Here is a 26,295-nt window from a genome sequence, read left to right as displayed (position 1 = left end):
GGTAATCCTGATTCAGTAGGCCCAAGAGTTTGGCATCTGTGTTTTTCACAAGGGGCCCTGGTGGTGTTTATGATCAAGTAGATCTCCTGGGAGCCTTCCCACTTTATCCAGAGCCAGCCCTCTTGACTGAGGTGTCCCCAATTCATCACCGCAGAGCAAAATGGAACAGGCTAGTCACCCCAGGGAGGGGCACTGACCTCCCAATGTGGCCTGAGAATCCACTCACTGTCTTTGGGCAGCCACACAGCTGCCTCATGTTGACCAGACAGTCCAAAACCCCCAGATCCTCTTCACCCAGGCCGTGACTGGGTCAGGGGTGCCCCGTGCCAGAATCAGTTTTCTTTACTTAAGTGCTGGACCTGGCATTTAATCCTAAGTATCTTCTTGTTTAATTTAGCCTATTGTTCCAGCTTGTCCAAGTCTCTAGCATCCTGATTCCATTCTCCCATGCATCAGGCGCCCCTCCCAGCCAGCAGTCATTGGTACATGTGGTCAAAAGTGCCCGTATACCCTTTTGTCCATCTGAGGCAGCAGCTCTGAACCTGGCCACAGCTGCCTCCACAATCAGGAGGTTCCCCTCTCCCACTGAGCCCTTCTAAAAGCATCTCTATCCTTCTTGTGTATTTTTTTTCTTTTTTTTTTTTTCTGCTTTATCTCCCCAAACTCCCCCGTACATAGTTGTCTATCTTAGTTGCAGGTCCTTCTAGTTGTGGGATGTGGGACGCCACCTCAACGTGGCCTGACGAGCAGTGCCATGTCCGCGCCCAGGATCCGAACCCTGGGCCGCCGCAGCGGAGCGCACGAACTTAACCACTTGGCCATGGAGCCGGCCCCTCTTCTTGTGTATTTTTTAAACAAGCTTTTAGCTATTGGAAACCAAAGTAGTACACTGTAAGGTAATTTTTATTGGAGAGAAACTGTCTGTACTACAGACGGTATCTTTCTGCAGTTATTAAATTCTCAGAGTTAAGCCAACTAACTTGAAATCTATTTTGGTTCACATTTATGTCATTGATGGTTCCACCTATTGAAAAGGCAAAAATATTTAACAGAAATATCCACATAGGGAGCCAAGACCGTCTTGTAGCTGCAAAAATACCCTTGGAGCTGTGCCCTAACCATCCTCTTTGAGGCTTTTTCCAGCCATATAAGGGAGCGATGATTCCTCCTCTTCACACATGGCCACTGAAGGAATCCACTGACAAGGCTGTGCTGGACTTTGAGTTTCTGGGACAAAAGTAAGCAGTCACAGTTGTAGTATCATTATCTGAAACTGGGGTTCCTCATCCACCAAATGTTCCCACTAGTGCCTGGAATAATGATGAATGCTTAAATGTAGGTAAATAGGCAGTTAACTGAATTTTCCCACGTGTTGTTGACAGAGCAACAAGTCATTGCTTTGAAACTCTGAATCTATGTCATGAAGAAAATTACACCTTGTACATATAACATAAAAGGCCTCTTTGTATTATATAATAACTATAAATTATAATAATTGCTCTTAAAGCAGTCATGTGTGTATAGTTCTTTATTTCTTTAAAACAACTTTTCAAAACATGAATTCCATGTCTTAGCTTCAGTTTAAATGTACTTCTTAGAATGAATTTAGGAGGCAAGTAGTTGACTCTCCTCTGGTGGATGATAAAGACAGGGTCTGTTGTCTTCTCTCTGAGCAGAGATTGTTGGGGGCCTGCCCTAGCTAACTATGAAACTAAAGGGTAGAGCTTTTGACTCCTGGAGGGTTAAATTCCTCTCCTCTGTATAAAATTTGTTTTGAGACTCTTAAAGAGATCATCATTACCTAAATACAACATGTGATTTTATTTGATATGTCCTGGGAATACAGCTCACAAGAACTGTCACAATCAAATGAAGGTCTGTTACATAAAACATCATTTAAGGAATAGAAGAGACGGACGGAATGCCACAGACAAGACGTAAGCAGTATTCCTACTGAGAAGCAGTAATATATGGGAAGGCTTTTTTTTTTTTTTTTTTGCAACAATGTGGAGCTCTTAAATGACACTACATATTTATAGTAGCTGCTTGTTGACCAGGAGCTATAAAGAGACCCTCCAGTTACAGAGGACCATAAGCCAGTGGACACTGTTCCCCAAAATAGTCACCTGCTATTGAGACCTACATAAAGATATCTTTCAAAAAGTTACCTGTACAATTTCATGCACCTAAAATACAGTAAAATCTCACATGACATATCAGAGTTAGGGGGTTTTATTATCCCTTATGCCAATATGAAAGATTATTTCTTTTAAATTCTCCAGATAAAGCCCCATCTTGTCCCTATATCATAATTCAATTTTTAATGTGAGTGAAAATCAAAAGGAGACGTACAAATAAAGTAAAAGGTATTCAGTGAAATCTCAGTTGTAATCAAGGGTCAACTCATCAAAGAGAGACTGTCAGTGAGTCAATCAAATTTTACCTGGTCTGAGTTTTCCCCTCCAGTCAGAACAACAGCAGGCCAGAAGTGGGTGGGGAGTGACCCCAGAACCACTGGATGGTGAGGAAGGGGGTGAAGAATGAAAAGGTGCTGGAGGAGGAGGCATCCTTATGTAGGTTTCCTTAGGCAGGAGCAGAGCAGGACCGTGACCCAGCCCCGGAATATCAAGATGATAAACTTTTCAAAGGATCCCCCTCATTCACAAGAAGGAAAGTATTCTGAAGCAGTGGGACATTTGTGGTCTATAAACCACTTTTATGCCCCAGAACTTTCTCTGAGGTTTTATTTTGCATAAATTACAGTTTTATAATCATTTTATAGAGCTGCTCCTTTTGGCACTCTTTAACACACTTTCAAATATAAAGGGGAAGTGGCATCTTTTTATTTATTTAAAGAATACGGGGCCGGCCCCATGGCTGAGTGGTTGAGTTCATGTGCTCCGCTTCAGTGGCCCAGAGTTTCACCAGTTTGGATCCTGGGTGCGGACATGGCACCGCTCATCAGGCCATGCTGATGCAGTGTCCCACATAGGACAGATAGAAGGACCTGCAACTAAAATGTACAACTATGTACTGGGAGGCTTTGGAGGAGAAGAAGAAGAAGAAGAAAAGATTGGCAACAGATGTTAGCTCAGGTGCCAATCTTTAAAAAAGAAAAGAATGCATACTTCACAATTCTTCTTCAGAAAGAGCCCCTTCACCATCATCATGTTCCACACTGGGGGTCCCTGGGGTTCCCTGTGGTTCCTAGAGAAGCACAGAAAGGTCTGTCTTCCAGCCCAGAGCAACTCTGAGCTGTCATCGGTCACCTCTGCTCGAAAGGACCCAGAGGCCTGTGCAGGTGGGACGACAATCCACAGCTTGAGATCACTTCCAGGGTGCATGGTTGGGGAGGAAAGTTGGACAGACAAGACTCAGTGGCCAACAGCTTGGACTTTAACAGCCCAGAGGCCGGTCCATGTCTTATTCAACCAGCTCTTCTTCTTATATGACACTAGAAGCAGCCTTCTGTGTCACTCTCATCCTAATACTGTGACTCTTCAGCTCATATCTAGCTGATTTCCCTTTCAAAATTCCTTACGGTTTCCCTTCCTATTGTTTTCTCTCTTTGATTTGGGAAGTTTTCCCTCCTACTAATTCACCAACCTGGAGAGATGGAAGTTTGGAACTACAAGGAAAGCTGTCCTTGGAAGGCCAGAGCTCTACATGAGCAGAGTAACTCAGGATTCTCTCCTTTGGCTCCAATAAGGCTGATCCAAACCGGGAGGTCATCTTCAAAACAGCGCAAACAAGGGCCCACACTTTGGGAAGCACCATCAGCATCATCGTGACCAAAATGACCAAAAGATGTTTTAATTTTTTAGGGAGTTTGCCTGAAGTGAAAAAACTTTTATTATTTTCATTGTGTTTGTTGGATCCTTTAAGTCAGAGTAATCAAATGGAGGTGTTAAAAGAAAGTATCTGAAAATCAAGCAAGACTCGGGAAACAAATATGAATTACCTAAAGGAGGAAATGGCTAAAAATCACAGTATTACAGGTGACTTATTTCATCCAAATGTAGATTTGTTTAATGTCAAATGTAGGTGTATATACCAAATGTGTACCAAATTTCAGTTGCCCATCAGGTTACTAAAGATGAGCAAAAACCACATCTCCACCCTTCCCCCATGAGTTTGAAACTCTGGTGCATGAACTATGTTCTGATCGCCACCTGGTCCTGCCAACAGCCAGGTGGGATGCTATCTACTATAACAGTATGGCCAGGGCCCCTGTCTCTGGAGTAGCATTTAAGGTAATAAAGGAACAGCTCCTGTGTCAATAACCTTTGAAAGATGACCTATATCAATACAAATTCCAAGTTCTCTCTAGCATGAGAAAGTCAAAAAAAACAAATAGGATATCCTTTATCAAGGCATATGAACTTGGGGGATTTTCCTTTTATTCCTATAAAAGATATTGCCCTTTTGGTCAGGTTGTGTATGATAATTATTTCGGAAGTTCAAATAAGAAGTAATGTTTACATGACTGACCTCCTTGAAAGCAGTAGGTTGAAATCACTATTGGCTTTTATTGACTGAAGATTGTGTCAACACACTTTGAAAACAGGCTGCAGTAGTCCCGACAGTAACTGGCCTCTGATTTAGGCTACAGCTCCTCACATAGTTGTTCTGTTCTTGCAAAAAAGGGAAGTTCTGTGTCCTTTTGCTGCTCTTCACTTAGCTTTACCACCTTTTCCCTCCCTATTCCTTTCTCCTGCCGCCAAATCCCTACCTGGGCCAGTATACGCCTTTCAAAGTTTCAGAAAATGGGCGTGTATTCCATTCCTCTAGAAAGTGCCTCCAATGCCCCGCCATTAGCTGAGGCGCTCTCTTCACAAGAACGTAAAGGATTGTCAGACGTCCTGGCACAATCCTCAGGCACATGCAGCTCTTGGATCAGATCCTGCTCTTCCTTCCCAAAACACATGTATCTGACAGCTTTGAAAATGTCATTTTCCTCTGAAAATGACACAAAGGGCAGAGGAGTAAAACTCTACTCCCTTTTATGCAAGTTTCCTTAAATGTTAAAAATTTTGTGACAATAGTCCACCTTATACTGTGTGACTAACATATGAACATAAATCTCCTTGGAGATTAAACCAGTCTCTCTTGGGTTCCTTGCACAAATTTGGAAAGAGAAGCCCTAGATCAAAAGATGCATGGACGTATCTTTGGTGCCACCCTCCCTCCTTTTGCTGTCATTCTCCCAGTCGAGGCGTCTGAGCTTATGTACTAACCTTCCTGCTGACCCCTCACATCCCTTAATGCTCTGCACACTTTTATGCTTTCGCCTCCCCCATTCCCATCAAAATTTGATCTTCCTGTGTCCCTTTCTCCGAACTACCACCCCCCTCCACCCCCACCCCGCAAATTTGACAATCCTAGCCTCAATTTGGCCTCAAAAGGATAGGTAATTATGCTGAGTTGCCGAGTGCCAGTGTCAGGGAATTTCTCTCCTGGGTAACATTCTGGCATTTTAAGAGAGATCTCTGTGAGATGCCCACAGAGCATCCCTAATGTTGAGAATATCAGACCCGGTGACAGGCTGGGCATGCCTGGGATGTAGGTGGCAGGAAGAAGATGTCTGGAGACCAGGTAGTTTTGGAATTCTACTCAGCTCACTCCCAGAGGCATTAACCGTATGGGTGGTGGAGAAGCAAAGAAGGAGATAGGATGGAGGAGAGAGGTGAGCCAAGAAAGAATAAGTTTGGAGAGACTGACAGTGCAAACCTCCCCAGCTCCCCTTCCAACTTCGCAATGTGGGTCTTCAACCCCTTCAGACAGCTTATTTATTGAACACCTAGTAAGTGTCTGATGCTACTCCAGAAGCTTCTTTTAGACCAAATAATATGACAAAGTCCCTGCCCTCAAAGAAAGAAGGCTGGAAAACAAGGATGGATCAGGTGGAAACTGCGATGGCCAGAAAGAGGATAAAGAGTATTGCAACTGCTGTTGGGCTTTCTGCTTATTCATTATTTTACCACTTCACAGCTGAAGCTTCCAGAAAAGCAGAGTGAGCTGTTCAGAATTGTGGTGTGTCCTCACACTGCCTCACAATTGCATTCCTCTGCCTGAGCCCCAGCCACATCTCTCAGCCTCAAGAATCCTCTTCCTCAGTGAACTGGGAGGGGGGTGGTGGCTGTGGCACCAGAAGGGGGAGTGGGCCAAACCACTGGCACCCACCCCCCCATCCATTACAGGGTCTTCAGACAAACAACAAAGATTGCTCTTACTAAGCATGAGGTCACCTTTCTTTTCCCTGAACTGTCTGCATTCACAGGGTTTATTTGGGTTCTCTGGCTGAATTCACCCCAGAGCTGATCTCTGTGAGCAGGCCCTGGGACCCAGCTGGGAGAGGCCCCTCCAGGTATCTCCACCTAGTCTGTAATGCCTAGAGGCTGGGGAAAGACCAAGGGACACAGTTCAGGCAGCAGCCTTGAGGGAGAAGCACAGCAGCTTCAGAGTCTGAGCAAGCTCGGTTTGAATCCGGACCCTGCCACTTACTATTTGTATGGCCCTGGAGAAGAGTCTTAGCCATAAGAGCCTCCATTTATTATTCTTTAAAATGGAGATAGTAATACCTACTTTACAAGGTTGTGGTGAGGTTCTAGAATAACAGATGTAAGCCGTGGATAGCTCATGGCTATTATAGTTTAACGATGACCATTCTGTGTCCATTAGATGGGCTTTTAAGCTTATTCACAGGGTACAAATGGGATGATAATGTTCACAGGACTAAATGCGGTATTTGACAAATGTGTCACCATGTTCCTAGAAAGCAGGGTCTGCTTCTTCATTCCTTTATTTTATAAATACTGTAGCAGCCCATCCGTGTGCCAGCCCTGGGTGGTGAAGGGAATACAGTGTTCAACAAAGAGCATGCAGTATATTGGCAAAGAGAGAGACAATTGCACGTGTAAATAATGATGACGGTTGAAAAGGAAATGGGCAGGAAACCATGAAAGAGATTATCGGGTGGGTCTAATTGAGATTGGGCGTGGGCAGGGAAAACTCTGAGGAAGTGACTTTGAGCTGAGGCATGAAGTGTGAATAGAATTTAGCCAAGCAAGGCTTGAAGGAAAGCATGTTCTAGGCAGAACACAGGCAAGGGTCATAAGGTAGAGATGACCATGGCTTTGAAAGGAGGCTGCCAGACTGGTGGGTGGAGAGGAAGAGGGAGCAGGAGGTGAAGCTGACAATGCAGGACCTTGTTGGCCATGTCAGCATTTTGGATCTCAGCCATGTGCCTTGGGAAGCTGGGGAAGGATTCTGGGATGTGGCATGATCCTGTGATGTTTACGCTCATCTGGCAGCTTTGTGGATGGATTGGAAAGGGGCAGGTGAGGTTTCAGAGACTAGTTAGGAGACGGGAGATGATGGCAGATTGGACCACCTGGAGGAAGAGAACCTTTGCCTTTTGTTCACGTGCAGTGTAGACCAGAGCCTACTGGAAAACTTGCCTTCCTCGCACTCCTTAGGGCTTAGAACTTGGTGCTGTGTATCTAGGCAGTATCTTGGAGGCCTTCACACCCATACCTCCTCTTGAGTCAGCAAAGCCCTTTAGGAGGTGAAGGCTCTCTGTGTGTTCTGTTTCCAGCAGTCCAGGCGGCCTCCCGGCCCCAAGCTCTCAGTCCTCCCAAATCAGGCGAGCAGGAGGACGGCTTTTCCCAAGTAGCACCTTACATTCCCAAACTGCCCTTGCCAAACGAACAAAGTTACTTATACAGGATAGCCTTACTGGGTTAGATTTAAATTGAAGTAGGGGAAGAGGGAGCACAAGGAAAATTAATAAAATGCCCGACTTGTCAATTTTTCAGAGGCAGGCTTCTTCCTGTCAGGTCAATGTAGTCACTGGCTCCAGCCCACTCCCCACCCCGTGTCGAGTAGGGTCTGGTGAAAGGCTGGTCACTTGGGGAAGACATGGAGTAGGTCATGAAGCCAAGAGAGACAAAGGTCAAGCTAGTTCCAAAGGTCTCATCAGTCTGTAGGAATGGGAGAACCTGGGGGCCAAAACAGTGTTCTGGAAGTAAGGAATGCTGAGAGCCAGGAGCAGCAACATAACCAGGAGGAGGAGCCCGAGAGCAATTCCAGAGTCAGAGGCCCATGCGGGCCCCTGGGGTGACTTTTTGCTGTCCTGTTAAGGGCTGAGCAACCAGGAAGGACTGTTTAAATAGACAGTAATGAAGCTCGTGATGCCATACATGGTCTTTCCAAGTGGAGGTCTCTGCTGAGTCCACTTTTACTGAGCAAATAAAATTCATTGGTCATTAGCAACATCCTTTATTTACAGTTAAGGTGCTAAAATCCCCAAAAGCTTTGCTATATCTTTATATCCTGCTTCTTTCCAAAGGATTTAAGATGTATTTTGTTTTTTCCTCTTAAAGATTCCTCCTACACTGTCACTAAATATCAGTCTAACAAACCATTTCTTCCCAGATCCTACAGACCGTGCTCAGCCCAGCCTGGGGAGAATTATCACAAATATTCAATCAGTGCAGCCTGAATTAGTGAGATGTTTCCTGTACCATGTACATGAGGCATTTTGATACTGGGTCATGGTCTCATTTCAGATCCAAGTCTACGTGGTCTCGTAATTAGGAAGAGTATTGGGGCCCAGTGGAGGCCTGAAACCAATTTTGAGGTTGGATAAGTTAAATTAATGCTTTTTACTCCCAAATGAATCCCAGATTTTGAGTGCTATAAATTTTCCATTCCTGTGTCTGGCGGATCACAAACATCGGCCATGATCTTTCAGGGCTTGACTACTGTCCTTCTTGGTTTCCACGTGAAAGGCACTCTGGCAGGATCATAGCAGCCCTTACCTGAGAAGCAGACGAGTCCAGGAAAATTTAGGAGGGCTCCGGAGCCAGCTGAACAGGGATCAGCTGTGTCAATTTGGAGTGGGCAGCCAACTACATGGTCATAATTTAAGTGGCATCCCAAAGCCCAGCCTGCTCCCAGAAGACCACGACAGCCTGCCACAGCACCCCAAATGCCCACTATTGGGGCAACTCCTCTACAGCAAAACACTGTCTTCAGGAAGTTCTCTCTAGGAGTCACATTATTTAGGCAAAATTCCAAAACAATACGAGCTTAAATAGGACAAAACTTTTTTTCTCACATGTAACCCTCTGGGGATAAGCCATCCAGGGTCGATACGGTGGCTCCATGCTGTCTGGACCCAGGCTCCTTCTGTCCTCTTTCTCCACCCTCCCTAGCATGTGGCTCTCATCTGGATAGTCCAAGAAAGGAAAAGCGGGGGGTGTGCTCCTTCCTTTCAAGGCACCATCTAGAATTTGAACACATCACTTCTGCTCACCTCCAACTGGTCAGAATATAGGTTACATGGCCACACCTCTGTGCAAAGGAAGCCACACCCATCTGCAGATCCCTGCACCACACTAGGCAGGCCTTTCAGCATCATTTTCTGCCTCTTGAAGCAATTTATGCAAGGGAAGCTGGGAAATGTAGTCATTACTAGATGGTGATGTGCCCCCTGAAACCAGGGGTTCTAATACTGAAGGAAGAAAGTGAACATGGATATGGGAGCCATCTCTGTTACAGTATATATTTGTGTCCATGGAAAGAAAGTGCCTATTAAGGAATAAACTTTCAGAGTGGACCCAGCTCATGGATTAGATTATAGATTTGTCACATAGAAAACACAGAGAAGGATTGAAAGGGAGAGATGCACAGGACAAGCAAGTTTTGATTGGAAGGAAGATTAGGGCTATATGGGGCCCTTCTCCAGGAAAGGCAGCGGGAAGGCACTGACATTTTGAGGAAGGAAAAACTAGAGACATGGAAAGGTGGAAGAGAACTGCGGGAGCGGGGAAGTCTTGGGGCCCAAAGCAAATTGTCAGCTCTATAACATTACTGGTGGCCAGCTCTATTAAGCAGCCAGACTTCTTGATTCATTCATTCCGATCTAAAAGCAGATTTTGCTCAAAAGAAAGAGTTTAGAGTTAAACAGACCTGGATTTAAATCTCTGCTCCATGATTTACTTGCAGAGAGACCCTGGGAAAATTACTTAGCCTTTTTGAGCCCATTTCTAAATTTTTGAATCAGAGTATTAATACTAATCAACAGGGCTATGAGAAGGACACAATGAGATGATGTATATAAAACAACTAGTACCAAGCCTGGCACAGTGTAAGCACTCGGCGAATGGTAGATGGGATTAGCATGAAGCTTTCCACCTCATAACAAGCAACTCGTCCCTCAAGTAGGGACCTTAGCCATTGTGACAAGGTCATGGGATAGGAAAACAGTGCGTGGTGAGGTGCCGAGAACCTGAAAGACACATACCCATTTAAGGAGCCACTCACTGGCAACAATATAGTAATCACAAAAGCAAATTTTAATTTTTAGATTAATATTCCCTCCACTTTGGGGAAAGCACGTGGACAGCTACAGGCATAAGGAAAGAACTCATCCTAAAGATGGCATTCCTCCCAGTGTACCAAGGAAGAAAACAAACCTTCATCCATGAGCTCGTATGTCTGGAGCAGGATGAGACTGAGCTACGCACTAGAGGAATAAGTAATTTCATAATTTTACCTTTTCACATCCAAGCTAAATAATGCTCTTGGCCAAACAATCTGTCAGTTTATCTTCTGGCACCAATTTTTTAAGGCAAATACCTCAACATAAATAAAATAATAAATAGAATGATTATATTAATGATAGTTCTAAGTAGTCAGAGTCATTTAACTGGGGACATGGACAAGGACAGGAAAATATTATCAGGATTGTTAACCAAGAGAGACAGAAAGGAAAAGAAGAAAGATTCTGAATAAAATGAGTTTGTCCTGGGTCGGACTTTCACTCACTCATCATGACCATGCCCTGGTGTTCTCTTAAATCTTAGAAAAGTGCATTAAAGCCACCTTGTTACTGAGACCCGTCCAAAAGTCAATGAAAACCAGGCTTTTTGGAGAAGTAATTGCTGCAGTGCTTAGCAGGACCCATGAAGCATACACTGGACTTGATGCCACCAATGAAGAAAGGATGGTCAGTCCCAAAGGCTGGCTTTTAGAAAAGCAAAGTTCAGAAACAACATTCAGGCTGTGCTACACTGGGTCAGACTCTTCAGCACCATATGCTTCCCTTGAGCCAACAGTTGTTTTCACCTAATTCCACTTCTAAAGGGTACGCCCATTGGTATCTCTGCATCCATATTTGTCTTGCTACCCTGAAAGGTCTGACTTTTTAGAGCCAGTCCTCACTAATGGCACTTTGACCACCTCATCACTTTTCCTGGATCTCCTTTCTCCAATCCTATTTTGTCTCTTTTTCTTTCTTTCTTTTTTTTTTTTTTTAAGATTTGTCAGTTAGAATTAGACATAACATGCAGACATAACATTCCATGGTTTTATGTAAGGATGAGACTTAAAGAGGGGATGTAAGCATCAGATGGGGAAGTTTCATTTGTAAAACAATTCCGGCTGTCACCGTGTGTGTTCTGTCTTTCTTGGCTGCAGTGGCATATTGACCTTCCTCAGGGGCCACTGAAGTGAGTCCGTCTCTACTCGGACTTACTGATTCATTCATTTGTATGACAAGTAATTAACTGTAACTTTAGACATAGGTTAGACTTGACCACTTAGCAGCCTCTCGTGTAACCTTAGGACAGAGTTCATCCACCCCCTTTTGGGTGGCAAGACTACTTTATCTTACTGTGTTTCCTCTTTGTCAAAGTATTTATTAAAATATTTTTAAGGACTTTCCGGTCAGAATGGCAATTTGAGCATATGTGTCTCACTTGACTGCAGAATCGGGGGAGACTTTAAGCTTGAGCTACCCACTGTCAGCATGGGAGTAGATGATAAGATGTCTCAGACCTAGCTCACACAAGTAAGCTTGCACAAGGGTATAAACAGGCAAAACCCTTTCAATATTGCAGCATCTTTCCCAATGCTTTCCCACTTCAGCCTTTCCTTGTCGCCACATCAGCCTAGATTTCATAATGATCAGTGCAGGGTAATATCAAGAGATCAGGAAGGAAAATCTGTCATGATTTCCTTTGGAGTGTATCTTTCTCTCATCCAGTGACCTTACCTTTCCCTTTGGGTTCTAGCAATGTGACATCCTAGCCAATCAGGCAACGAGTAGAGCATGGATCTGTTTCTTTACCAACACCTTTGGAAAGGGTGCCAAGTTCAGAGTCCAAAAAAAAGGGAAACCCACCACAACTCCTATACTCAGCTCCGTAAGCCAGGAATGACCCTATGAGGTGAAGAGATTAGTTACTACTTGTTTCAGTATTGTTCCATAACAAACCACTCCAAAACATAGTGGCTTAAAACAACAATTTCCTATTTTCTCTCATGGTTCTGTGGGTTGACCAGGCTCAGCTGTACAATTCTCAGTTGGGAGCTCTGAATAAGTTGCAGTCAGATAGTGGCTAGGGCTGGAGTCATCGGAAGATTGATTGGGCTAGACATCCAAGAGGGCTTCTTCACTCACTGGTCTGTCCTCAGTGCTCCTCCATATGGCCGCTCTCTACAGCAGCCTGGACTTCTTACATGGAGGCTTTGGATACCAAAAACAGGAAGCAGAAACTTCCAGGCCTCCTAATGTGAGGTTCAAAGTTAGCACAACATCACTTCCACCCTATTCCATTATTTAAAACTATCACAAGCAAACCCAGATTCAAGGGAGTACAAGAATAGAGTCCACATCACCATGCACACAGGAGGGAAGGAATTGATGGCAGCCATCTTTGCAGACAAGCTGCCACCAGACGTGAAGAGAGAATTCTTTGGAACAGAAGAAATTCTCTCTGCCCAGACTGCTCTGTGAGGCCCCCTCCCTGCTCCTCTTGGGTGGCCCAATGACTAAAGCAGAAAAGCAAAATCTGAGCAAATATAATTGTTTAAAATATTCAGGGGGAAAAGTTAATAAACCCATCCCACCCTTAGACTTCAACAGATCGAGCGGATGAAAAAATAAATAAAAGATATAGAAGCTTTAACTAATCTAATAAAAATGATTAATGGATATTTATTTAACAGTGTACGCATCACATAGAGAATTCACATTATTTTTAAAATGTGTAAAAACTGATGATACCTTGGGCAACAAAGAAAACCTGAAAAAAGCGTGAAAGTATAATTTTTACAGACCATATAGGGATTAAACATTCTTTTTAAAGCATTTAGAAGTTTTTAAACACTCTCATAAATTACTATTGAGTCTAAGAGGAAATCAAAACTACAATACTGGGATTCCAGAAAATAATGATAACTGGAACACCACTGTAAAAACTTACAGGATTTAGAAAAATGATAGCCTCAAATTTTTTCATTATTAAGCAAGAGAAAATGAAAACAAATGAGCTAAGCATTCAGTTAAAACTTAGAAAAGAATATGAAGCAAATCTAGAGAAAACAGAAACAAGGAATCTATGAATATAAAAACAAATTAATGAAAACAAAGCAAAATCAGGTGAACCAAGAAAGAAGTCTTAAAAAATTTCTTTGGAAATATCAATATCATTGACAAATCTTTGAAAGTGAAGAAAAAGTCAGAACATATAAATATGTATAATATTAATAATGACAAAAGAGGTAGCACCACAAATAAAGAGGTTTAATTGTAAGAATTTCCTGTGTACCAAGTACAAATCTATGCAAATGCTTAATATATCTTGATGAAATGAATGATTTCCTAAGAAAGGATAAATTATGGAAATGGACTCAAGAAAAGATACAAAACCTGAATAGCTCAAAACGTGTGGCAAAAACTTTTAAAGTCATCAAAGAATTGCACTCTAGAAAAAGAGCATGTCCAGAAAGATTTTGAGAGAATTTTCTCATGCTTTTAGTGAACAAACTATTCCTGTGCTATTTCAGAAATATAAAATGTGTAGAAAGGGGAAAATCTTCCCCATTTCATTTGCGAAAGTTAACGTAATCTTGATGACAAAAATAGTGCACGATAAAAAAAAAAAAAAGGCCAATCTCACATATGAAATTGAATGCAAAAACCCTAAATCAAAGCCTGTTGATTCTAGAACTTTTCAAAAGTTTATTTTAGAAATGTGAGGATAATTAGAAGTTAAACAGACTCTTAATGCCCAATAAAGAACTTAATAACGGCAATTGGTACTTCCATGTGATGGAAGATTACGCAACCACTGAAAATAATACTGAAAATGGCAGGGAAGAAATGGTCACAGTGTATTATTAAAAGACTTTTATACAGGATGATCCTATTTTTATAAATAAATGTATCATTATGAGTGTGTGTGTGTGATCTGAAAGGATAAGCACAAAATATTAAGTCTCTGAGTGTTATAATTTAAAATTCTTTTCTCTTCTTCTTTCTTGCTCTACGCATTTCCCAAATTTTCCACAAAGAAAACACAGAACTTTGTAATCAGATGAAAAAAAGGAATTTTATTCTTAAATAAGTGTTATCTCAGTAGTAATTCTTAACAAACCCTATGTTTACACGTGTCCCACTAAAGATATGCCATTTTTATTTCTACCCTTTCATTTTTCTAGTTTCCTCTTGTTACCAAGTATTTCCTTCGCGCTTTCATCTTGCCCTCAGTTTTGGCATCCAGAGAAGTTATTATGGAGAGCGTGCCAGCATGTGTGTCAGCAAAATGAATCAAATAACTGAAAGAATTGACTTTGGATCCTTTTCCATGAACAGCACATAAAAGACAAGCTATTATATGAGATTTATAGACAGGGCAAGTTTGAGGCAGAGAAAAGGGAGGCGAGGAGGATTCTGGCCTCACCACTCTCAACACACGCTTCTCTTTGCCCCCAGCTCCGGCTTTGGGAAAGAGGAAGAAAGCAAGACAGGTGTCTCCATGCCTCTGCATCCCTGTCATAGAACCGAGTGAATGCTGTTTACCAGACAGCCAGAGTATGGTGGCTTCATTTCAATGATAGACCAACGCTGAAGTGTAGGTTCAAAGAAAGAGAAGGAAGTGGGATGGTAGAAAGTAATACAAAGGAGCAGGGGCCAGTTCATGCAGAGGAATTGGATATTTTCGTATAGAAGGTGGGGAGGCATTGAAGAGTTTAAGCAGGAAGACAATGTTGAATGTGTGTCTATGTGTATGTATATGCATATTTTTATATGTACAAATATATAAATTTTTATATATACAGGCATATAAACAAGCTATATATACATGTGCATACATACATGCATATATATATATATACATACACATTTTCGTGTGTGTATATATATAAATTTTATATGGAAACCAAAATATCACTAGAAAGAGAAAGGCTGAAGGCAAGAAGACCAGTTTACTTAGTGACCCGAGTTGTAGAAGATGAGCGACCGAGAGGGTGGTGAGGAGTGAATGGGTATGAAGGATCTTTAAGAGACGGACTCAGACTCTGCTTCTCTCTGACTGTGGCAGAAGATGGTCACCCCCAGTTCCCACTTACCTCTCCACTATTCAAGGGATCAACCCTAACTGACCGCCTGTAACTCAGCCATAATTCCAGACTCCCAGAAGAGAGAATCTGATTGGCCTGGTTCAAGTTAGGTGTCCACTTCTGGTCCACTCAACTATGGCCAAGGCCAGTGTCACAAGCACAAATATGGTTGCTTGGGTCCATTTGTTTGTGGGATCACTTGACTGTTGTCTCTCTCCACCTGTGGACTATATTTTTCATGAGGGCAGGGACTGTTTTTGCTTACTCAAAACTGTCTGCAGCACCTTATAAGGTATCCAGGACATACTCAGCACGCAAAAACCATTTGTCAAAAGGCTGAATGCACAGATGACTTCAGAAATGAAGAGAATCATAGGGTAGAAAGCACTGTTAAGTCATCCGATCCAGCCCTCCCTCCATTCGTTGCTCATGTGTCTCATTTATCACTAGAGCACCAACTTCAGCAGAATGACGTCAGTTGCCTTCAATACGCCAATGAGCTTTTGTGGTCTAGCCTGAGAACCAACCCCCATTTACAAGAGTGACTCAAGTTAGAAATTATGCTCCTGATCTAAACAACTGATTTAAAACAAACTTCAGAAACCCAATCCATTTGTAATTTGAGAAATACCTACAGCCCTCCAAACAAGACAATCAATGGGAGAACTATACCAGAGAGGAAAGGTATTTGTCAGAAGAAACTTGGCATACATGTTATACTTTTTCCATCTGATTATTTTAGTATTCTTCCTGTGAAATCCAATTTCCTTAAGTGACCTCTGTTCATAGGAAACTATTTAGTTTAATCTGTGGGAGCCGTGGCATATTTTTAACCATCTCCGAAGGCCAGCTCCCTCTCCACTGAGCATGCCTGGTACCCAAACAGATGTTTTATAACACTCAGCACGTATGAGCTCACCACTGGCAAGTCTTCTGCACACAATCAGCCCAAAGCTCCTCTCACATCTCCCCTGTCATTCCACAAACTCAAATTCAGAACTCACAGGCAAGCTTGAATCCTCACCACAGTAACAAAAGAACAGAAGATAGAGAATCCAGTTTTGAATTTCCAATTTATTAATATTTGATAAATCTAATGACCAACTGGAAAATATATAATACAAAGAGTTAGTCAAACTAAGTAGTATAAAATGACATGTAAACTGGCCACCCCAAAATAATTCAGATTAAAGTACCCAAGTAAAGAGTTCCAAAGCAACTCGAATTTGCATGGCATCATAGAATATTAGGACTGAAAGGCCCTTGGACGTCATCTCGCTAGCACAACGACTGGATTTTACAGATGAAGAGGCTGAGGCCCAGAGAGAGAAAGTGGCTTACTCAGGGTTTCACAGTGAGTGTGATAGTGGCAGAACTGGAGGTAGGACTCTGCCCCCAGCCCCGACCTGCAGGGCAGACCACAGCCCCACACCTCCAGTTTCCTGTCTGTGTCCTCGGAGCATTTGTGTCTGTTCAAAGTTGGGAAGAAGCCAGAACCTAGTCAACAAGATCTTTCATCCTGACTACCCATGGATGTTTTCAAAGGTAGCATGTTAACATTTCAAGTGTGGAAATCAAAGGGACACACAGGATTCTTGCCACACCTCCCTAAGAGCTTAGGAGATGTCCAAAGGGACCATGAGGAGGTGACTAAGGAGACCTAAATTCACAGCCATGAGTTCATGGACCTTTGCTCCTCTGAGAACCTAAACTTGCAGAGAAAATCTGAGCTCTCTAAAAAGGCTTGCTGCACGTCAGAGACCCTTGGGGATATGAACGGTATTCATTGAGTGCCAACTTAAACTCGAACCAAGCGCTGCTAAGAAGAACTCAAGAGGAGAAGACCCAGATGCTGCATCAGAGATGCTCACCCACCAGTTGGGGAACAGTGTTTATACTAAGAAGAGTACCAAGTGGCTTAGTACATTCTTTCATTGAACAAATATTTGTGGACAGCTTTGGATGGACCAGGCTGGACATCTTGCAATAAAAGAATAGTAAGTTAATTGAAAGATGTAAGCAAGGACTGGGTCACAAAGGGCTGCATATGCCATCAGAGGCATTTAGATTTTATTCTAAAGATGATGGAGAGCCAATCAAGGATATTGAGCTAGGGAGTGAATTGATCAGGCTTATGTTCTGGAAAGATCTCTCGACAGCTGTGTCAAGAGCTGATGGATTGTGGCCAAGTGCTGCACTGTGTGATATTATCTACAAGTGCTTCAAGACACTTTTGCAGTTTTAGACCATATTCAGGATCATACGGTAAAAAGGAGAGGAGTGCCTAAGGCAAGCAGAGTTAGGTTTTAATCCCACTTCTACCATTTACTGAGTGTATAGTCCTGGACACATTGTTTAAATAGGTCTGCGCCCGCAGTCTCCTTTCTGTACAGTGAAGATACTGGGACTTAGTTCATAGGATTTGATAATAAATAAAGAAGGTAATATGCCTGGACATTTCTAATAATCCTCCCAACACCGTTAAATTCAGCCAAATCAAAGTGGCATTTTCCAGCCCGGGAGGAATGCCACCTAGCATCCTGCTAAGCCACCACGTAGCAGGAGATACCGTTGCATTTTCTTCTTAGAATTTAACCAGAGAATTTTGTTGCTAATGTGTGAAAATAATTGGCACTCGTACTGTGTAAATGAGCAAGCAGAGGTAAACTGAGGTCAAAGCTAAATCTTGAGTCTGAGTCAAACCACCCAAAAACAATACTGCAAAGAATTAAACTGGTTACAAAGACCAGTGTATGGACCGAGAGCTCCAATCGTCCTAGCAACCTTTTCACCAAACACTGGTGCAGATTTGCTGGCATATGACTCTGAGAACATCTGGCCTTTCGATTATCCTCTCGCAAGCAAAAACTGATGTAGTGTAAACTGATCTTTAGGCCAATTATATGGTCTAAGTGTTACAGTGTTTATGTTGGCTCCTCTGGCTCCAGGTTTTAAGAACTTAATTTGTAGCCACACCCCTCCCTGAAGTCCTAATTGCGTCTTACTATACCTGACCCCAGAGGTTCCTTTATGCCGAGCCTGCACCTTTTTACAGGACGATAAGTATGTGTAAATGCATTGTCAGTCAACTGTGTGTGCTCCCACTGTGGGAGGTCCTATAAGAATTAGTTACAGGAGTTACGTGGTAATGGAAGGATAGAAGAGGGTGTGTGAGAGAGCGGGCTCTGGGGCCACTCTTGTTGCATGTCCAATGCTACATGTTTTCCTTGCATACCAGCTTGACTGTAGCAGCCAGGTATGGAGTGTAGAGGCTCTGGCCTGCAGCTCACTTAGAAGGCACTAACTTCTGAAACCTGATACCACCTCCAACTCACCTTTTATCCTAGACGAGATCATTATTGTGTCTGAGCATCTGTTTCCCCATCTGGACTCAACTTCATTTACCAAACACAATGTGCCAGGCACTGTTCCAAGGCCTTCGCCAACACTGATTAAGTTAATCCTCATAATTACTGTGAGTGGCAGGTGGTATATGATCCCCACCCCACATCACACCGTGGGTGTCACACAGTGGGGCTATGAGCTTGCCCCTCCTCTCTGGCTGCTTAATGAGAGCTCTGGGCAGTGGTGTGCAGCTCTAATGTACTAGGGTCTATAATGAACCACAACCCAGTGCTCTGGAGCAGGTGACCCAAGGGGGAACCCCTAGGGTGTTACTGACTATAGGAGGGGGGCTTCTCGCCTTTCCCCTACCCCACCCCACCCCCGTCCTTCCACTGCTACGGCCAAGGGGCCATGGTGGCAGCTGGAGGGGCTGATCTAGGGAGGTCTTTCTCCTCACCTCACTCCCACCTCCTAGTCTCTGGATTAATGCACCTCCTCTCTCGCCCCAGCCCACCATCACTGATCCCTGAAGAGAGGAACAGAGTAGCAGGATGGCCAGCCCTAAAGGAAATCTGAAGCTACATGGGGATTCGACCCCAGTCACCAGCAGCTCCTTTTCCAAGATCAGAATTTTCCTTCATCTTTAAAGGAAATGAATCTCTCAAGTCTCCTGGTCTGACTTAGCACATCGCGGAAGGAAGGGGAGAATATGGAGCATAGTAAATCCCAACTCTGAGCTGTCCATTACAGGAATTTATCACAGATGGTAATCATTAGGACTTTAACATCTTGGAGGGAAGAGTTCTATCCAGAATCATAAATAAGCCGTAACCACGGCTCAGATTTATAAAGCTATAAAAGAAGGCTGTTTGAACAACTGGGAATTTACAGTACTGGGTTACAAAACCAACGTAATGCGTGAAAGCTTGAACATGATGTGGGAGTTCTGAGCGATGCAATGGGAAGACGGTAACTTATTTCTGCAGTTAGGACCCCCACTCGGAACCTAACAAGGTTAAGCTCTGGTGCGATCTCATGAAATGCAAGATCAGAGAAAAGAGGGTGCTGGCCTCTTAAATATGGCATTGTAATCACTAGAACACTTGCAGTCCAGTTAAACTTGGCCCGTCTGTGTCAAGCTTCTCTCTGCCTAATGTGATGTCTTCTAAATGAGTTTCCAGTTCATCACTAATGTTGCCCAAGGCCCTATTGTTTCCCAAGTGGCTTCAAACAACTCAGTTTTGACCAAAGTCTTCTTGTTATGCAGAGCACCCGTGAGGCTCCCAGTTATAGAGCAGCAAAGTACAAAACAAGGCCATTGCCTTCCAGAAGTTTCTTTTCTGGCCAGAGATGCAAGGCATTTACAGATAAAACAATGATCGTTTGCAGACTTCAGTGCGTCCTGTAGACTGTAATTAGAGAACTCAGGGAGGGAAGCAAAAGACAGGTGGAGGCTGGAGTCATCAGGGAAAGATATGTGGAGGAAAAGGGGCCGGACTTACGACCTGAAAGACGAATGGGGATGTGCACGTGTTTGAGGAAAGCTGGCCTCAGCCCCCACTGTCTCCCACAAACGTGCATCATGTCCCTGCTGGGACTCTCTTCTTGAGCCAAGTCTCAGAACACACACTTGCATTTCCCTCTTGTCCTACAGGTAATTGTTCCTGAAATTCCACTGCCTCACCCTCTTCATCCCCCTGGGGCCCATCCTCCCCTCAGCCCTGACAAAGGAAACTGGCGTCTCTGAACATATCCCATTCGGGTTGGATACCACAGGATGGTGTCCGTCCTGGAGAGTGAGGCCAGGAAAAATCCCACCCCCGAGCCCCAGCCACAGTGTAGGACTGCATGCAGGGAATCGGGTTAAACTGAGCAGAAGGAGAAAGAAACAGGGCAGCCCCCCTCAGCCTCCCTGGGGAGGGATTCTGTCAGCATCCAGGACACACAATAGAGAACACAGTAAGATGTCCCCACAGGCATGGGAAGTTTGGAGGGAGGCCAGGATCCCACAAGGGTGGCCAGTACCCTACCCAGGCAAGGAGGGAGGGTCTTATGGGAAAAGTGGAGGAAGTACAGGCACCAGAAGGAGAATGTTGTCAGTGGGAGAGCCGCAGTGCTCTCGTCCCTTGCAGAGCCCAGTGCTGGGCGGAAGGCTCCCCAGGGCCTGTTAAGACTAGAGGCATCTGTTGGGGGGCAAGGAGGGTAGGCCTGTGACTCTGGAGAGCAGAGAGGAGATGCCCCAGGGAAGGGAGGGCTACTAAGGAATGGCTTCGAGAGGCTGCTGTAGGGGTTCCAGGTGTCTGCTCTGCCTTGCCCATTCGGGCCCCTGGGAAGAGTGGGAAAAAAGCAGAATTCAGGGCGGACGCCTGCCTAACAATAAAATGTCCCCGGGTTGTATTTCTTAAGACCATAAGGGAACCTGGGCAGGTGCAGCAGCATCTGGAAGAAGAGGGACTCCCCCAACCAGAGCAAGGGCAGGATGAATGGTTCATGACAGAGGCTTGGGGAAGGCCGGGGCAGGGGGCGGGGAGCTGTATCCACTGGCTTCTGGCTCACATCAGCAGGGAGAGCTGCCTCCTTCATTCACTACCCAGCACCCGTGGTTGAGGGGAGCTACAGGTTACAGGAGACAGATGCATGAGGGCCTCTGAGAATCACCCCAATTTGCCACATCTGTGACAACTCAGATCCCAGATTAATCCAGCACCCCTGAATGACGCTATAGGAGAAGCCCATGTTGTTAACCTTCTACTGCCTCCAGGAGTGTCACTGAAATCCACTGAAATATTACCTTTGTTTATAAAAGTTGGGGACCCCTCCTTAGAAGGCAATCTAGTGTAGCAGGAAGAATAGAGGTTCTGGAGTCTATTTGGGATTTGAATCAACAACCCCACTTCTTCCTGGTGTGTGGCCTTGGGAAAGTGACTTAACCTTTCTGAGCCTCAGTGTCCTTATCTGTGAAGTGGAACAATTGATAATGATACCTGGCTGGCAAGTTGTTGAGGAGATTAAATTTGAGGACCTCTATACTCAGCTTGACCCCATGTGTCTAGTTAGGGTCAGTCCCCTTCTCTTCCTCCTTCTTGAGAGAGAAACTCCAAGAAAAATGGATTTTAACAAATAATTTTGCAACACAGTAAGCCCAGAGCAAGGAAACAAGGAGCTTATTTGTCGTCTGGTTCTGCTGTATGTCATTTGAGCATTATCATAAACATCTTGTCTGCTGCCTACAGATTTCTTTCAGGCTGCTCACCACACTTAACCTCTGCCCTGTTGTAAGGTCATAACAAGCATCAGCTCACGTTTTCTTCTCTCTGATTCTCTTCCAGGGGCGCTGTGTCAACTTCACCAGAGTCAAGAACAATCCGCCTGCCAAGTACCCCCTCAACAACGCCTACCACACCAGCTCGCCACCTCCTGCCCCAATCTACACTCCCCCACCCCCTGCTCCCCATTGCCCTCCCCCACCCCCCAGTGCTCCCACCCCTCCAATTCCATCCCCACCTTCCACCCTTCCCCCTCCTCCTCAGGCTCCACCTCCCAACAGGGCGCCACCCCCCTCCCGACCTCCTCCTCGGCCTTCTGTCTAGAACCCAAAGTTCATGCTCTGGGCTCTCAGAAACTTTGGGGAGGAGGCTCCTCTGTGGTGTTAGAACAAGTCTTTCCAGTTAGAGAAGGCTTCCACTCTGGAAATGAGTGGTGGTAAAGCCCACTGACGTTCACAAACTTTAAAAATTGGTTTGTAATGCCAATGCACCAACAATTGTGATCAGCGGAAAGAAATAGAAATTTTGAAATGCCTGAAAACAAATAATGAGGCAACTACAGTCACAATTATAGTCAGCCAGCCATCACCTCTAGAAGCTTCTAGAGACAGTGAAACTGCTGAGATGCTCTAAATGGGACTGTGTCTCATGTAGACCAATAAGAAAATCATTTCTCTGAGGGTGAAAAGCAGAGTCGGATGGATAAGAAATAACATTGCTGGGTTTCTAAATGCTGCCTTCCCTCCTCCACTCCACCCCCATCACTTGACCCTGGACCTTCAGCCTAGAAATCAAGGAATCCTCACCCCTATGTGCCACCCAGGAAGGTGGAAATCCTTTGCCTACAACTTTGGGAAAAGCTTGAGGTTCCCGTTGTGGCAATAAACGCAGCATCAGACAGGTATCCAAAAGCATGTTCTCCTGAGATTTGCAGAGGAGTAAAAACATGTGCTTTATTTTCTTCCCAATTCTCCCAGTTTCCAAGTGAGGAAGAGAGCAGATGTTTACTGATGGAAAAAGGTATGTTGCCATGTTGCTGTGTAAGTGAAATCAGGTGTGTGCATTGACGGGGCATACTGATGGGAGCATCAGACAGTTTCTAAAACCCAAAGGCCATCAGCAGCTAGAGGTGGCTGGCTTTGGCCTGACATGGTCCCCTAAATCAACGGACAATGGCATTGTTGAAGAGCAACCTGTTAATGATTTGTGTTCAAAATCAAGATTTGGCTCCGGTTTAAATCACTTGAGATATGAAGAAGTGATTGATCCCATCTTCCAGAGACGTGAGTTGATCTTCCCAAAATGGCATCAATAGCACCTACCATACAATTTCACTGATTTTGTTTTTCTTTTTTGGTAAAGTCGTGCACCAGAGACTTCTAGGGAGAGCTGAGAGACAATGGTCCTGACGTAATAAGGAAATTATCCCCAGGTTCTTTGATTAACCCTCAAAAAAGGCATGTGTGTGTGGATACAAATATATTTCTCCCTGGCTTTTCAACATACAAATATCATCAGCTCTCAACCGAGGGGAAATACACCAGAAATGCTCTGCCTAAAATTCCCAACATGCCTGGGACCCACTCCATTCCTCCAAGTCTTTCTGAATCTGTTGTCATCAGTAAGCCCCATAATCACTTTCTAAACATTGTGCTTCATCACCCAGAGGGTAAAACAGAGGCCATCGTTGAGGGCCTCCTGCACCAGCCTGTTCAAAATTATCTCCCCCTCCAGCTTTCCACAGGTCTTAAAATTCATCTCCCAAACCCCTTAAATCCTTTCTGGAACAAAGCAGAATAGAAAATAAATATAAACTTAGTGCTTTGGACTGTGGTCTCCAAAGATCCTTCAAGAATCCATCAAGCCAGCCTCATTCTTTCACCTTACTTAGAACACAGACATAATGACCTGGCATGCATTCTATAAACACCAATTCTTTTAGCCATGGCAGACATTGCTAATTAATCACAGTACTATTTCCCGTGAAGCCCAATGATTTCTTCACAGTTCTCAAACTAGAATTCCAAAGAGCTACCACTCATCAGTCAGAATTGAAAGAGGGATGAACCCTTTATGCTATCCCTATTTGAGAAAGCAAAAACAAACTAGGATTGCATGGGGGCATGGGGAAATCCTTGGGCATAAAAGGTACAGTCAGGGGAAAATAGATCTAGGCAGAGTGCCTTAGTGGGGGGACCACAGGCACTAACTCTGCAATGCCAATGGCAAACTGACACTTCTCCAAGCGTACCTTAGACCCAGCTCTTCTGCCAGCCTGCCACTTCCAGAGAATCTCCCAGCCTTCTCATCGAGCTAAAATCAGAGATGGTTTCCAGGACTTATGAAGGCAACTCCCTCCCCCACCCCTGAACCTGGCCCATATTGTCTATTTCTAGAACACTAGGCTTCTTCTTTAGAGTAGTTCCCTCATGAAGCAGGGGCCAGAATGTCTCAGCCACCTGCAGTGACATTTCTGGACTCCAGAAAACCATTCTATAGGAGAATGGGCTCCCCAGGCTCACAGCGTAGAGACGTTGAGCCCCTGGCAACTGTTTTGACTGCTGGCAGTACAAAACAGTCCACCCCACACCACTGCCGCATGACTCACTGTGGCCATGAGAAAGTTCAAGCCAAGATGCTGAGTGACATTGTTGTGCAACAAGATGGCGGGCATCAGATGAGAATGCAACATTCAGGATCTCAACAGCACATCAATCAGAAGCCCCGTGCAGTTTCCAAGATGATGTTTTGGTGAACTTTTTGATGAAATAGGGAACTGCAAATATATGATGATTTTGAAAAGGATTAGCAGGGTTTGTCCTTAAAACTGACTCATCATGTCATCCCTAGTCATTTAGAATTACAGTTGAGAAGGAAAAACTTGTATACTGTATGAACAAGGCAGTATTTTAGTAGTAGGCTGTAACAGGCAGGAAAATTCTTTGACTGGTTAATAAAATCTATCAGTACTTGTATCATTCCCTGTGAAAGGCAGCAGACATATGATTGTGATCAGGAAACTGCACAAAATTATTTTTTCAACCCCCATGTTATTATCCTCATGAGGTTTTTTTTTAATAAAAGCCAAACTTTTCGTTGTATATATTCGTATTCCATGTGTTAGATGGAAGCATTTCCTATCCAGTGTGAATAAAAAGAACAGTTGTAGTAAATTATTATAAAGCCAATGATATTTCATGGCAGGTTATTCTACCAAGCTGTGCTTGTTGGTTTTTTCCCATGACTGTATTGCTTTTATAAATGTACAAATAGTTACTGAAATGACGAGACCCTTGTTTGCACAGCATTAATAAGAACCTTGAGTGGTCCCCTCTGTTGACGACCAGCTCACAAAGTTTCTGGCCTGGAGCTTGGCACATACTCCAGTGAGACAAAAGGTCTCTCTTTTACCAAGGTCAAGGACAGAGCTGGCGGACAAATTAATTAATAGTCTTGGATATCTGGTCACGGGTAACCTCACCGTAAATATCACTAGGATGGGCAGAGATGATCTCGAATTCTCACATACACTAAAGTCCAAACACTGTGTCAGATGAGGGAAATCCATTAAAGAACTAGGAAAAAAGATAATAATTATGAGATAATGAGCAATAGTTTCAGCCCAGTGCCAACTCAATAAAACCAATTAATGCTGTGTAAAATGGGTTGAATTCGTTTGCAAACCATATAAAGATACATGCAGTAAGAAGCCTGTTAATGCACACCAGATGGGAGTGGGGTGTTCTAGTCAATTGCCTTTTCTAGTTATCTGAGCTCTACTATATTATCATACTTGGATAACCAGTTTAAAAGAATTAGAATATGATTTTTTAAATACACTTAACATTAAATTTTTCTTCTAATTCTTTCTTCTTTCTGTGATAATTCAGAAGACAACTATGGATCTTCAGTGCCTCTGAGTCATTGTTATAAAAACATCAGTTATCGCTGTCCCATGCTATAAGAGACTGGGCTAAATGTATACAATGGCAAACCCTGGAAGTTGCTTTTTTTAAAAAAATAATAAATTCCTAAAATCAAGTCTTTTACTGGTTGTCTCTCTGTTATAAAAATAAAGTGTAGATTGTTCAAGTGCTTAACATCCTGATCATAATAAAATGGCTATCCTTCTGCAAATTAAATTCTATTTCTCAGATTATTTCATGCCCTTCGCTAAACTCTTTACTGTCTTGATTGCTCTCATTTCTCCTTTAGCTGTTCAACATTCAAAATATTCTTTATTTCCAGTAACAGTTTTAAAATTTAGTAA

The 26,295-nt window shown here is 43.7% G+C and overlaps 1 protein-coding gene across 2 annotated transcripts in view; it reads left to right on the top strand.

The window, feature by feature from the left end:
* ANTXR1 (ANTXR cell adhesion molecule 1) overlaps positions 1–26,066 on the top strand; it is a 218,807-nt gene extending 192,741 nt beyond the window's left edge. For both annotated transcript variants that reach the window (XM_005599916.4, XM_070236270.1), the window contains exon 18: positions 22,089–26,066. In XM_005599916.4, coding sequence (XP_005599973.2) covers positions 22,089–22,349 — 261 coding nt within the window. In that variant the 3' untranslated portion in view covers positions 22,350–26,066. The remainder of the gene's footprint in view (positions 1–22,088) is intronic.
* Positions 26,067–26,295: the final 229 nt, after the last annotated feature.

The sequence above is a fragment of the Equus caballus genome, chromosome 15 (assembly GCF_041296265.1).
Source record: "Equus caballus isolate H_3958 breed thoroughbred chromosome 15, TB-T2T, whole genome shotgun sequence".
Lineage (NCBI taxonomy): Eukaryota > Metazoa > Chordata > Mammalia > Perissodactyla > Equidae > Equus > Equus caballus.
The sequence above is the reverse complement of the archived record's forward strand: the minus strand, read 5'-3'. Positions and strand labels throughout refer to the sequence as shown.